The sequence below is a fragment of the Notolepis coatsorum genome, assembly GCF_963971535.1.
Source record: "Notolepis coatsorum genome assembly, chromosome: 6".
Lineage (NCBI taxonomy): Eukaryota > Metazoa > Chordata > Actinopteri > Aulopiformes > Paralepididae > Notolepis > Notolepis coatsorum.
Window position 1 is genome coordinate 97,953,559 of NC_140170.1, and position 15,394 is coordinate 97,968,952.

The 15,394-nt window shown below is 41.2% G+C and overlaps 1 protein-coding gene across 1 annotated transcript; it reads left to right on the forward strand.

The window, feature by feature from the left end:
* Positions 1 to 4,635: 4,635 nt before the first annotated feature.
* Positions 4,636 to 12,844, forward strand: LOC311229621 (uncharacterized protein; the record flags this gene model as incomplete). The annotated part of the gene is made up of 5 exons (XM_084315697.1): positions 4,636 to 4,740; positions 5,437 to 5,520; positions 9,210 to 9,260; positions 9,425 to 9,463; positions 12,761 to 12,844. 5 exons carry the CDS (start codon positions 4,636 to 4,638, stop codon positions 12,842 to 12,844), a joined length of 363 nt encoding a protein of 120 aa, XP_084171823.1.
* Between the last annotated feature and the right edge of the window lie 2,550 nt (positions 12,845 to 15,394).

Here is a 15,394-nt window from a genome sequence, read left to right on the forward strand (position 1 = left end):
TTTGCTTACATCTTAAAATATGTAAAAACTGTTGATATCTAACCTGACCTGGTCTGTTACACAGAACCATCGGGGAAGTTGTCCATTGAAACTGTTTGGAATAGGGCTGGCACCTAGCGGATTATCTGCCCGTAGCTGCCGATAGTTCGCTGATTGGTCCGAACAACTGTGGTTCGGGCACAAGTGCATAACTCGAAGCCTCACAAAATGGATTCTTGCATGATCTTGTGAAGTCATCTGCCATGCAATGTTAGTTGATATCAGATTTGAGATAATTTTACCCAAAATGTGGCTTTTTCCATTGCAACTCACCTGCAGGCCTGTATGGCACAACATGAAGGATTTGGAATACCGTACTTTTCGCACTATAAGCCGCACTGGACTATAAGCCGCAGGTGTTTTAATGTTTAATTACCACATGTAATTAGCATTGGGACACAATACTGTCGGACAAATAACAAGAATTAACTAATTTACAAGTTGTATTAAGTTTAGCAAATAAGGGAACAGATAAATAACATTTCAATGCAGTCAAAAAAGCAATATTTTGATTTTAACATTTTCGGGTTTGGTCACGTCAAGTCACATATAAGCCGCACCGTTATATAAGCCGCAGGGTCGAAAAATCTGGGGAAAAGCCGCGGCTTATAGTCCGAAAAGTACGGTACATTATGAATGACTCCATGTCCTACCATAAAGTAGTTTTGGTGTAGTTTAACAGCCAATAACCAATATCACCACCACCACCATCATAAACCCAGAAGTGGGGTTGATTTTTTAAAACCTATAGCCTAGATGAGCCTGCTGAACTGATCCTGTTTAACCCAAGAACAAACACTTTGTAATTGTTTCAGGTAACAGCAGGTTAACCAGGTTAACAGAGGTGGGAGGTTTATGGTTGTTGATTTAAAAGCCCATAACCAGCTGTGTATTTGACACTGTACCAAAGTGTGGGACGCTATTCATTAAACTGCCCCATAGAAACTGCAATTATGGCTTTACAGATTATCCCAAATGAAGATATCAAAAATCAAACTATGATGATCAACCATAAGCTTTACACACTTACAAACCTATAATTTGTTTGAAGTCAATGTATCTCATACCATACTGATTCTCGGTTGAAATTTGATGGACAGACCAAATAACGTAGACCTACTCGCCAATGAACACCAATAATCAATAACTTAATGTCTGTGCTTTTGCATTGCGGCCATCGGGTGATTAGAAATGCTAAATGTCGTGTGTGTGCAGCAGAAACAACCGATTTCACTCAACTGTCCTCGTGCTTTGCCACAGACTGTATGTGCGTGCATCGTCCGTTTGTGTGTGCACGCATTGTGAGTCTTTTTGTACGTCAAGCTTTTTAACTTCCTAATGTCGCCTGAAAACACTCTTGTCCTCTTACCACACAGTTGTACACCTCCCTCTCCCTCCCCTGTGCTCAATGGAGCTCCGAAATAACTTCTTTGCCCCCAGCCTCTAAAGAAATCCCTCCTCTGCCTGTCTTTTGATGCCTGCCCCCACCTCTAAAGACATGCCTTTGTGCCTTATGCACAACTGTATGCGCTGCACATTCTTTCTGGTTCTATAGGAGGATTTTTGTAACCCGGGCCTGATGAGCCCACGGAATTCAGCTTAAATAAACCTCAAGATCAGAGGCCAGCACAATCTCAGACACACCGGCCTGCCAGTGCTCTCTCTCTTCTCTCTCTTTCCCCCTCTCTATCTACGCTTCTATCTGTCTCTCTGTACCCCCCTCTCTTTACTATTCTCTCTATGTACCCCCTCTCTACTATTCTCTCTGTACCCTCTATCTCGTCCCCCTCTCTTTCTCTACCCCTCTTTCTGTCTCTTTCGCTCTACCCCTCTTTCTGTCTCTCTCCCTCCCTCCCTCTGTAACTTGCATACCAATGCTTTTGGACACATTCTTTTGCCTGTACACTTTTACTGTGTGTGTATATACTATATATAACCTACTTACAGTGAACAAGTAGGCGTGAATGGTGAAAGTACAGAAAATGTTCTCACATCCACTGACCAAACACTCACAATCACACCACAGCTTTCTATCCAGCTTCAATGGCAGCTTGGCAGTTATGAATGATTGTATCATTCTGTTCACTTTCGTCGAGTAATATTTATAGTAGATGAGTAATCAGATACACGAGTGACTGTCGAGTTCTCAATGACTGTTGAAAAGAGTTCTGGGTGAAGTTGACTGAGACAGTTAATAAATGAGCAATTCTGCTGCAGATACATTCTTATCAGTTCTCCTTCCTTTCATTTTAACTGAGTCATTCATTGAACTGAGTTTTTCGTTTTCCCAGCTCATTCATCTACCATGAGATTTGGTGAATTATATGAATATGTACTGTTGGACTGTGGTAATTCCATGTACGAATAAATAAATGATGATGATGATGACTTCATGAATAGTTCGACATTAACTGGACCGGGAGGGTGTATTCACCTGTAGGCTTTAGACCTTTTCTTTTGTTAGATATAGTTAATTAAAATTGCAAACTGAAGCTGAAGTGGGGAGAGTGAAATCCCTGATCAGAATAACCACTCTTTATTTATCCATTGTGCTGATCTCAAGTAAATAAGAAATTCAACTATTCTTCATTTTCCCCGGGAACCTGATCTCAAGTAAATAAGAAATTAAACTATTCTTCGTTTTCCTGGGGAACCCTCCCAATGAGTCCTGCAGCGTCAAACTAAGGAAAATGAACAAAAAATACATTTGCTAGACTTATGTTTTAAGTAGCCTACTTAGAGGTGTCATTTAGGAAAGTGTTGTGATATCCACCTCTATTTCGTACTTTTGTTTAAATGGTATAGGCCTTTGTGCCGAATTGGCCAGTGTCTGATTGTATGAACCAAAGCCAGTATGATGCCCATCTCACTCAAGTGGGTGGTCCAGTGAACATTAGGGGCGGGGTCACCCGTCTCAGCCCACCCCCGTCCTGAAGCATGCTTTAATAGAGAAAGTATGCAATGCATATATATATTGCACAGCTCCAGCCCCTATTATACTTCATCTGGGTGGTTGTGACCGAACGTCTAGAGATCACACATGCGCGAATAGAGGAGATTGAGTGAAAGAGAGAGTGAGGTTATCCTTTAATTCCAGCCAATGAGAAGATCTATGTTTGAGGTTGATAATTAAGACCAGTTATATTGTTCAGGTTCAGCAAAAGTCGACAACACGACTTACTGCAACAAGGTAAGTTACAACACGCGTTTGATATCATGTAGCCTAATTCTTCTCATATGTCATCGTTGCCATACATATTGTAGTAGCAGGACTATTCTGATTGATAGACATGCAAGTCTATTTGGAACAATTTAATATTTTACACCTGTATCAACAGCATTTAGCCGAACTGCATCAACTTTAGCTGTAGCTGAATAATGTGAGTTTGTGTCAGTGTAATGTATTCGAGTGATGGAACAAGGCTAAACAGGGGATGTGGAGATACTCTTGTGTTGGTGTTGAGGGTGGAGGTTTATATGCGATGGAAGTCGACTAGATAGCCTACATGTACAAACCTAAGGCTCAATTTCTACTGTAGATGTGACAGGTCCACACGTTTTAAAATGGTTAGTTATTATGTGCGTGTAATTGCGGCAGGCCTAGGCACACTAAATTAGACCAATTTGTTCAAATGTGATAACAATCAAATCAATATTATTCCTAAACACGTTTGATGACAGAACAATGCTAGGAAACCCATGTTGAGTTATCTGAAATATGTACTTGTTAAATGATCTTTCTATGCTGGATAGAGGATGGATAACCCGGATCAACATTTTGGATATATGATATTGAGTTGTGAATATCTGTGCTACTTTTAGTCTCTGCAGTTCGTTCGCATGTTTCCCTTACAGTACTTCCTTACCTCCTCCTCTCCGTCCCCTATGGGACATACGGCTGCAGTGAGATCTCTCCGTTGCGGTCTGGCCTTGGCACCATGCTGTGCTCCTCTCTCTCCCCATGACAGGTTCATCTTGTCCAGATCTGTCACAGTTCTGCACCAGGTGGTTTTGGGCTTCCCGGGTTTTCCTTTGCCCGGTGGTGTCCATCTTAACCCTTCTGTAGTGTGGTTGTGAAAGGGTTAAGATAGACACCACCGGGCAAAGGAAAACCTTGTGAAAGGGTTAACCCTTTGGTAGTGTGGTAGTGAAAGGGTTAACTCTCGGGATCCGGTCCTGCTCCATTCTTAGCGCATGGCCCAGCTATCTCGAACGTCTGTGTGTGATTCTATGGTGATGTTTGGTGATTTCTTGAGATTCTCTGAGATTTTGTTTGGCCAAAAGATATGACATCTCATTCGTCTGAGGCTATGGCTGCTGCCAAGGCTTACATAGGGTTAATAGGTGTTCATTTGTTTGGGCAGAGAGAGAAGTTGATGTGGAATATGTACCAATTTGAATTAAATGCCAGGATATTAACACTCTTAACACTAATAGATCCATACATTTAGCCACTTAACAAGACAAAAATCACCTCGTTATGTTGTCCCCAGGTAACCCCTGCTCCCGACACTCAGGTCTTCCCTTCCTTCATTTGAGGCCTGTGCTTTGGGCTTCAATGCCTACGGCCCTTGACGCTGGTGGACACACACAGGGATGAGCAACAGTGGGACCAAGGAGCCATCTCCTCAGCCAGGCACGGCCCAGTCACCCCCCCAGCCTCCACGCAGGGGCAGGGGACGGCCACGGAAACAGCAGCAGGTAAGACCTTTGACCTTAAAGGTACTGTAAGTGGTATTATTTTGTTAAAATAAGTGTTAAATAGCTCTACACTCTGACAGCCATCACTGATATGTTGGTCAGTGTTTGGTCAGTAACATGGGTCTCCCTGTCCCTCTGCTCTGCAGTTAAGAGAAAATACATTTTCTGGTATCCCTTCCCATTTTATCCAACCAGGAGAGAGAACCCTAGATATTTTTACTTATTTCAAGATTTCTTGCCACGCCAAATTATTACTTCACTGGTAGATTATTTTACTTGTTTCAAGGACACATTAGCTTATAACTAGTTTTTATTTCTTATTTTTGTCAGACAATTGGATAAAGTGAGAAGGGATACCAGAACATTTATTTTGTGTTTACTGCAGAGCGGAGGGACTGGGAGACCCATGTTACTGACCAGACACTCTATAGCAGTGATGGCTGTCAGAATGTAGAGCTATTATTTGAACACGTACGTACTGTAGACCACTTATTTTAACCCCAAAAAACACCACTTACAGCACCTTTAAGTCACACAGTATTTCATAATATACATGGAGAAACATTTAGCTCATCATCCAGCGCAGCTCGCCTCAACTCAACTGCGGTCCAGCTCAGTTTCCTGGCTACAGCAGACACGTTATTTATCCAATCCAGCTTTTGTCGTGGGTCACAGTGCCACGTCTGATCTCTGCAGGAACCCACTGGACCCCCGACTCCAAAGCGACCCAGAGGACGACCCAAGGGAAGCAGGAACAAGGGCCCTCGCGCTGCACCAAAGGTTAAACACACTGGGCTGATTAACACGCTGGTCAGAATGTAATGGTTGAATCCTTAGTTGTTGTAACACCATTACGAATGTGCTACAATGGTAGAATTTATTGTATTTTTCCAACTAGATATTGAATAGTAATTAAGCAATTGCGTCATTAGTGCAACAAAAAGAAAATCTGTGAACTCATAATTAATGTAGAATGAGGTTTGGCATCTCTGGTTAAAGTATAACTTTATAAAAGTGTGATGCATATTTTGACAGAAAAATGCCTAGTCTGTCTGATCCTGTCGGCCGGCACCTCGTTAACACAGGTGTGTGTTTCACCTTGATCATACATATTTGGAACACAGTTCAGTGAATGAGCAAAGCCTGGCTATGGCAATGTTGTTATAAACTTTAGTCTCAGTGCTGGGACAGGTTTAAGGTGTTAAAGGAACATTATGGCAAATGTGCTCACCATCTTCTCCAGAGTCAGACAAATCAAATCAAATCAAATTTATTTGTAAGGCCCGACAACACACGTTAACACTTTCCGTGCCAGCCGTGCCAGTCTTATATACCCCGTTGAGTGCCAACGCTCTATTCAATGACAGAGCGCTCACATTTGTGAACGCATAAACTATATCTTAAATTATGGCTATGTGTCTAATACGACCGTCGCTTATCAATGACTTGTTTGCAGTCAACATTGTCGAAACGGATTGTTTTTTAATCGGTTCATTTCCGTTTTATACCATTTTGAAAAACGCTCGTTTTTTGAAAGTTTCCAAAAAAATAAAAAAAAGATTCCACATGAATCGCCATTTACTGGAATACACAAAACACGTTGTCATTTTTCGGCCTATTTATGAATAGTTTTCAAATAAACGCTAGATTATCGATAGTATATGTGTACTGCACGCTATAGAAGCGGGCTGAAAAATCGATTCTCTTATTTCCTGATCGCACACACACACACACACATACACACATACGGGACACGTTGATATATAGGTGAAAACAGCTCTGATTATCCCAATAGTGGTAAAATAGATTCCTTACCTCAGATCAGATGTTCTCCAAAATGATTATTCCAATTCCTGATCGCCATTCCAAATATCGATCGCGTTTATTGATCCAACGCTGGGTGGTCGAAAGACATATTCCACGCTGTTCTGATGGTGGCCGATGACTGCACTAGGCTCGGATTACATGCCTGACAAGTAAAATGTGGAATCCAGACTATTTTTTTCCCATGCGTTTCATTCAGTCCAATCCAATGGGGTGCAGTACCATCCGGAGAGACGATAGGGGGCGGTATTTTCCCAATTCGAGCTCAGAGAGAGTGCCAGTGGTAACGTGAGGCTAGATTGATGAAATATGAATGGAAATCGTTAATAACAAAAATAAGACAATCCACAACATAACCCCATGAAGGTTGTAGCAGCAGGCCTAGGCACACTAAATTAGACCAATTTGTTCAAATGTGATAACAATCAAATCAATATTATTCCTAAACACGTTTGATGACAGAACAATGCTAGGAAACCCATGTTGAGTTATCTGAAATATGTACTTGTTAAATGATCTTTCTATGCTGGATAGAGGATGGATAACCCGGATCAACATTTTGGATATATATCTCGTTTCTGGCACTCAACGGTTGGCATGAAATAACGAATTATGCCGTGGCTGGCACTCAAAGTGTTAATGTCCCCATGGGCCGTACATGTCTTCTTTAAACAAGTCAAGAAGAAACATCACAATAATTCAAGGACAAAACAAAGACACCATAAGGTCCAATTTTTTTTTTTAAATAAATGCAAAATAAATAAATGCAACACTCCCAGACATACCCCACCCCAGGTAAGGAAAAACTCACTAAAACCTAGCAATAGGAAAAAATGCACCACAGGCAATGTGGAGGAGAGAAACCTTAGAAGGGCCATTCAAGGGGGGATCTCCCTTAGATGTCGGTGATAGTAGTGTTGCAGTAAAAACAGGCGAACAGTTGGTAAGCATGCACTCATGTGTGTAGTGAAACACAGATGAGTGCATGCGATAGCAACTGAACATTTTGAAAAATTAAAGATAGAGCTGATAGCGATAGCAACTGAACATTTTTAAAGATTAAAGATAGAGCTGATAGCGGATCTATTTGAGGCACAGGGGCGGCGCAAAGAGGGTCGCGTCCTGGATACCAATTCCCCCCCTTCAATGGTCTAGAATGTTCTATTATGACCGCACCCCAACCGTTCTAGAAGGTTCTATGTTCTAGAAGGTTCTATTATGACATCATATGGTGGTTAAGCATTTACCCTCTAATTCCCCCTTCTTATAGGAGAATATCCGTACCCATATATCAAGTTAAATATATTTAACAGTAGAAAGCTATCCGACTAGCTAGCCTAGCTTAGCACAAATTAATGGAAGTGGATACGGAACACTAGCCTAGCTTAAAACTCTGGGAGGTGTTTTGGGCCAACAGCTAGGCTAGCTGGTCCGTATCCACTTCCATTAATTTATGCTAAGCTAGGCTAGCTTGCAGCCGGATAGCTGAAGACAGTATTTTCCGCAATGTTGGCGTGTTCCTTTAACACATTTTATTATATTGTATTTTACATAATCTAAGAAGAAATGTTTTTATTACACACAGGAATATAGCTACTTAATGTAGCTTCATTGAATCTGAAGGGTAGGTTTCAATATTGGAGGAAGCCTGTTTTATTATCTCTAGCCACTAACCAAGTATGGGTTAGCCATAATGTCCAGAAGCCATTTTTGTAGTTTGTTGGTTCATTCAGCCTCACATGTGGGGGTTTCACCTGGGAGTGGCAGGTGGTGGCCTAGAGGTAGAGAAGCCGACACTTTAATGTCGATCACTGTTCCATCCCTGGCACCAATAGGAGGGTGTTTTCCAGCTGTGGGCTGGCGACTGTAGAGTAGCTGGTATTGCCCATCTACAGTATCCATTATCTCTGCCAAAATGCTCTTGAGCAAGGCATTGAATTCCAAACTGCTCCAAGGGAACTGCACTGTGGGCGACCCTGTGCTCTGACCTCTCATAAGAAATGTGTACATAGAGCTGCTATGTATCTTGAGACGTATATGTGATGAGACACGTCCCAACCCAAGCATGGTACATGGTGTAACATAACTGGGAGCATATCTCAGCGCTGCTTGTTCAAGTCAGTTGGGAATGGTACAAGAGATTTCTCTGAAAATCAAACACAAGTCCCTCCAAACTCACTACAGTTTATAGAGCTAAAACTTGCAGTAACAAGAATGTGCAAAGGAACACGCCAACATTATGGGAAATGTGCTCACCGTCTTCTTCAGAGTCAGACAAGAAGATAGATACCAATTTCCTCTCTGCGCGTTCAGAAGAAAGCTATCCGGCTGCAAGCTAGCCTAGCGTAGCACAAATGAATGGAAGCGGATACGGACCACTAGCGTAGATGTTGGCCAAAAACATTTACATTTTTCTGTCCAAATATGTATGACACTTATACAAAGTTATAAAGTTATACAGATGCAAACAAAAATCTCCATACCTCATTATGAAGATGGTAAGTGCATTTAACATAATGTTGGCATGCCCCTTTAAAGGAGGCTGCTTCCAATTCCTCCAAAACAAACACACCGGCATGAAAACATTTCAAATGAAGACGTTGTGAGTCTTTTTTAAAACCCACCATTTATCCCCTCCGCCTCAGAGAGCAGAGCCAGTCGGGGAGAGACGACCGCGAGGGCGACCAAGGAAATGGGTATGGAGCAATCACTCTGACAATATGATTTATTATGTTGTAAACGTGTTTTCAAAGCCTCTACGGTCTCTGTGTAGATATGCCAGAGATGCACGGCTATAGTCCTTGAGGAGGAAGGCTTTTTCCTTTTCATTCAATTCATTCAGTTGCCTTTCTCTCCACAGCCACAGAAAGTAACTCAAGAAGTAGTTGAAGAGCAACAGGTGAGGAAAGATAAATCTTTGTATGAAGGGTTTTTCTTTTATGGCTCAAAGGTAAAAAGAAATTTTACAAAAAAAACAACAAAGCACTTTGGTGTGATACATAAGCAATTGTCTGACCAAAGACCCAGACGTATTCAAATGAAGATATTAATTATAGTTCGGAGTTCTTTGCGAAAGCAAAGCAGATCCATGATCCAGATATAGGTAGCTGTATTTATTCTCCACATTTAAGATTTGATTGAGTTTTACTTTCGGTTTTGATAATAGCCAAGAAGAATGTATATATAAATAAATAGAATAAAATATAATAAGAAAATCTATCAGAGTCGTTTAGATTATATAATACTTCTCAACACTATGCTTTGCTTGTTATTTACCATAAATGGGCTTCATTGGAATGAATGATAATGAAATAATTCAGAAATTGAGGGCGGCTCTAAATTCCCCAAACACATCCAAAGTATCACCCCTCGAATCCAGTCTTACTATTGTGATTCACGTGACTGAACATATACACGGCAAAATGCCTGTGAGAAACCTCTTGTTCATTCAGCCCTCTTGTTCATTCAGCCCTCTTGTTCATTCAGCCCTCTTGTTCATTCAGCCCTCTTGTTCATTCCAAGAATAGACAAATTACACAACCGTTTTCGGTTGGTTTTTTTTTTTACCTAAAGAGGCCAATAAGTTCTCTTGAAGCCTTCCTCGTCTTGTCTCCTCTCTCACAGATGAACAGCGTTTCAAAGAAGCGTTTTTTTTCTCTTGACACTTAAAGAACTGAAACTGCTTTAAGGCAAACTCCCTTTCTCAGACGCAACGCACGCGAAAGGGAAGAATGAGTCAATGTCAAAAGGGGAAACCTGAACCAACTGCTCCGTTTCCTGACATAACCGTCCTCCTCTTCCTCACGCCTTAAGGTCTGACAGCCGCTGGAACTGTACCCCCCCCCCCCAACATAGTCACTCACTTGACATTTCTATGCTCTTATTTTGGGTTGTTTTTGTAACTTATCCCATTACACTATGCTTACACGTATACCTATTAACCCTTTCAGGGTTTTCTTTCTTGTTTTTTCTCTTCCTTTTCTTATTTTTCCCCCATCTCTGACACAGGTCCAATCTCAATGTCCTCACTCACAGACTTTTGATGCACATTCGCTCCCGCTAACTTCACGAGGGAACAGTAAGTGCATGAGGGTCTCTCACAGCCCGTTATGCACACTTTCCTTAAGTCTGCAAGTCTGCAGACTTTGCCTGAGGGAATAACCCACAATTCATAGTGTTAGGGATACCCAATAGGGATAGGGATACCCAAGGGCGGTGGCCACAATCCAAAGTGAAGGTGTTGATTGAAGTGCGTGAATTCTTAAAATGTTATTCCAATGCATTGTTTTACTTATTTAATTATTACCAATAAAGGTGAAAAAGGTTTATAATTTTTTTTTAATAAAATCTTTTGTAAATCTATATAATATGAGCACATTTTATTAACCTGAAGCTTGCAATTTCATTTATTTAGGTGTCTCACCTACTGTATGTATGTGTATATCTATGTGCATATGCAGGCCCCGTGGATTCATCATAAACCCACATTCACACTTTTATGTAATTTTTTTGTCCATTCGATGTAAAATCAGAGGTCTTAGGTTACTGACGCTGTACTGCACAGCTGATGTTGACTCTGTTGACTGAGTGGGAGGGCTGTTCCACATGCTCTTCCTACTCAGAACCACCTGAGTCTGCATGTCCTTAGTCTGGACATTGAGATTCAGCTGATCTGACCTGGTGATCTGTAGGGGAGAACGGGGGACGTTGTCACACTTTTTACTCTAGTGTGAATTGCTCATCATCAAAACATCTTTCAATAGTCATTCCTACATTAAATTGAAGCTTAAGATGTTGGCTTGAAATGTGTATCCCTCTCATTTTCCAACGTATTGTAACAAAGAGTTAATCACCTATCAAAGACACTCTGTCACAACCAACCCCATCATGGGGATGGTTGTCACAGACTATGGGGTTGGTTGTCACACCATGTGTTTTAATGGGGAAAATCTTAAAAAGAAGACAAGAAGGCAGAACAAAATTTGAAAGTTTAATTGCATTGACAAGTTGACAAATACATAACTTAATGCATCTTAACATGAACATAAACAGGAAACACATCTGTAGGCCATCCTATATAACAAAATAAGAACACAATAAATCGGCCTAACAATAATAGCCTACACAACATGTGACAACCAACCCCAAATAAAATGTGACGACCAACCCCAACTGGAATGTCTTGATATATAGCATCAAGGCTAACAGCCATCTAACAACTAGTTAGCTAGCTAACAACAATCTAAACTATAGCTATCCCTTCACACTTTTTAAGGGTAATAATTGTTTCATTATAAACAATTGTGTAAAAGCCTAGAAGAAAAATACTGAGCGGAATATTTACGAATGGACATGAAAAACACAAAGTCCTCTCACCTCAAATTCAGCTGTTTCACTCCAAAGATGACAATGTAGGTGAACTCTGACCCCAATTCTGGACATTTAAATACCAAAGTATGGGAGACAGGACCCTCTGGTAGTGAAATATAATGAATGTGACAACCTACCCGTGTGACAACGTCCCCCGTTCTCCCCTAGTCTTCTCCACTGCATGTAATAATACACACCTCTGCAGAAGAAAATAATGTCCAAATATTGTAACACAGTTCTACAGTAGCATGTAACATGTGTTAAAGATGCACCAACTAAGATTTTCAATCATTTGAAATGGGGGCCGCATTGCGTAAAAAAAATTATAAAAACTACTAACCTTTGTACTGTCTTTTACTACTACTAAGGAATCGACCTTGCCTACACTACTACCTACTATTCTAATATCTCTATACTACTATGCACTCAAGACTAGCACTCAAGTTCGACACTGTTTGATGAACAATCTTACTTACCCTTAGCTGCCAGAGTTGTACCCTTCCTGCTGACTAGTTGTACATAACTTGAAAGTCGCTTTGGATAAAAGCATCAACTAAGTAATTAAATGTAAATGTAAATGTAAATGAGTAGACTCGATCACATACAATTACGTGGAATAAGCAAGTATTTTAGTGGTTGAGTCTACGTGGTCCTCTTTCTGTTACCTTGTACACTCGACCACTAAATGGCGCACTTATTCCACGAAATTGTATGCGGTTACATCTACACAGTCCTCCTTTCAAATGAAATATTAGTCAGTGCATCTTCAACTGTGAGCTTTACTGTGATTTCTTTTCTCTTTTTCTTTTGCACCGTCCTGCTCCAGGGTCCTTCAGAAGAGGCTGAAGATCCTTCGTGGTCGGAGGCGCCCTCACCATCTCAGGCTCCAACACAGGGGGAAGGGGAGTAGGACAGGGTGCTCCTCTACTTATTTCAAGGTTTGGCTTCAAACAAAGAGGTCCTCAGTGTGACTCAGAACAACAAGGGAAGGAAAACAGAATTGATTGCAGATGTTTTCCCCCCTGCTGTGTAGAACAGTCGTGGGATAGACTGTAACCTTGGGTCGGTTCCATATCAGTATTTGGGTGAGCGACGGGTAAAGCGTTAATCATTTGTTTGATGGAACAGAGAATTTGGTTTATGTTTGGAGTTATGCAGGTTGTCAGCTTTGCCCGTTACTGAGATCCTGAGTTTGTGTGTCTGTGTGTGTGTGGTTTTGGGATGAACAGAAGAGGTTGAAGAAGAGCAAACAGTTGCTCTTGCCAAATTGGACCGATATTTCGAACCGTGTTACTAAATCAAGAGTCGTGTGATCCCTCGAATGATCAAACAGAAGCTTAACTTTTATACTTTTATATCAGTGACATTATGTCACAATATTTACAGCGTTGAACCAATTGAATGAAGAAGAAAATAAGTTTTTTTTTACATTATCATGAACGTCAATATGTTGTCGACATGGGCATGTCACCATACTCAGGTTTTTACTGTTGCATTGCTTTCACCACACAACTCACTGAAACCTCAGGTACGAAGTAATTCAGGAACACGTTGTCAGTCTACTCAATATGCTTGTTGTGCTGTATTTTGTTGTGCATTTCTGACCTGTATTTCACATCCACAGTATGCCTCGACACAAAGACCTCAGCTCAGCCTCAGTCTCTATAACCTCATTCTACCTCAGCACCACAAAGGACAGAAAGAGCTCCACCAGTAACCTCCCTCTCTCTCTTTCTATCTGTCTCTCCCCCCCTCTCTCTCACTTTCTATCGGTCTCTCCCCCCCCCTCTCTCTCTATCTGCCCCCCCTCCTTCTCTCTTTTTATCTGCTCCCCCTCTCTTATTCTATCTGTTTCTGTCTATCTGGCTCTCGCTCTCTCTCTCTCTCTCTCTCCCCCTCTCTCTCCCCCTCCCCCCCCCCCCCCCCCCCCCTCTCTCTCTCTCTCTCTCTCTCTCTCTCTCTCTCTCTCTCTCTCTCTCTCTCTCTCTCTCTCTCTCTCTCTCTCTGTCACTCAGTGAGTCACTCAAAGAGTTATGGCGGTGATGCACTGGGCAATCTTTTAGGCAATACAGATGGGAAAAATCTAGCAACAGGCATTAAAAAGAGGGAGATAGAGACTTTCTCTCCAGATGACCTGACAAGGTGATATGTGATTTAAAGCCACACTCAGCTGCTTAAGAACCCCCCCCCCCCCCCCCAGCAGTTTGACCAGAGTGAAAATGACAATGAACAAAAATGTGTGCAAAATGAGTGCACAAATTTGTGTAAATAGTTATGCTAATCTAGCCAGGTAAAGCTAGCTAGCTAATCCTTAGAATTATTACGAGTTGTCTCAGCTGATCAGTCGCAAAGACTCTTTCTAGCCTTCAGTGATGGAGGGGCAGCGCCCCCACCAGAGCAGCCATTTTGACTTGTAGATGGGTAGACATAAAGGTGTAACAACATATTTATATGCTGTATCTATGGTTATAGAATGATTCATATTCTATATTTATTAGACTACACCTTTGTTGGTGGTTCCATGACAAGTCAAAATGGCTGCTGTGAAAAGGGTCCACATAGGACCTATAAAATGTATTATTTCCAAAACAGCTGAGTCTGGCTTTAAGCAACAATGTGGAGGCAACTCTTCTGCACTATTGACCATTAGAGTTTTCCCCACAAAGTTGCATTGCTTATCGTTGCCTTTAGTGCTCGCACGCCTAGTCGCCTACATCAATAAACCTCTCACGGGTGACATCTTTTCTGTCTGCTACCAAGTCTCTAGGATCTCTAGTAGTTATAGGAAAATGAATGGACTATTAATAGATTGCTCCTAGCTTTGTCTGTGGTTCACACAGCTGTGGTCTTGTTAACAAAGCCCTCTAATATACTGTACATTTATCTATATCTATGATAAGGCAGGCGATTTTTTATTTTAAGCGGCAGTTTAAAAAATAATTTAAATGTAAATTCCCTAGCCAAAACTAGCTTAGCAAAAGACATTTCAGATCAGGTGACCCGACGTCACCAGCGTCAGTGCATTCTCTGTAACATCCGGTCATTTAGGGTTAGCAATTTGGCTTTTAAAAATTGGAACTTTAACAAGGCATAAAATCCTTTGGTGAAATGCAACTTTCCCATTAACCCTGCATAAAGTATCACGGAAAAGGGAAACCCTGTTCATTTCTGCCATAGCGTGAGGTCTACACACAAAATACCTGTATACGCGGAACACACCTATGACACATATCTACAACCCAGTCTAACTGCAGAGCACAAGAAGAAACACCATTATCAATGCTGCACTGTTTGTATTGAAACATGAAATTAGACGTGCTAGAAATCAGTCTATAGTTTACAAAAACCTGATGATGCCAGTATTTGTTTTGTAGGTCGTAGATTCATATGTAATAACAATTTTTTTAGTATGTTCTCTCCTTTGAATTCTTAGAATAACCTTTTTTTTTTTACTACGATG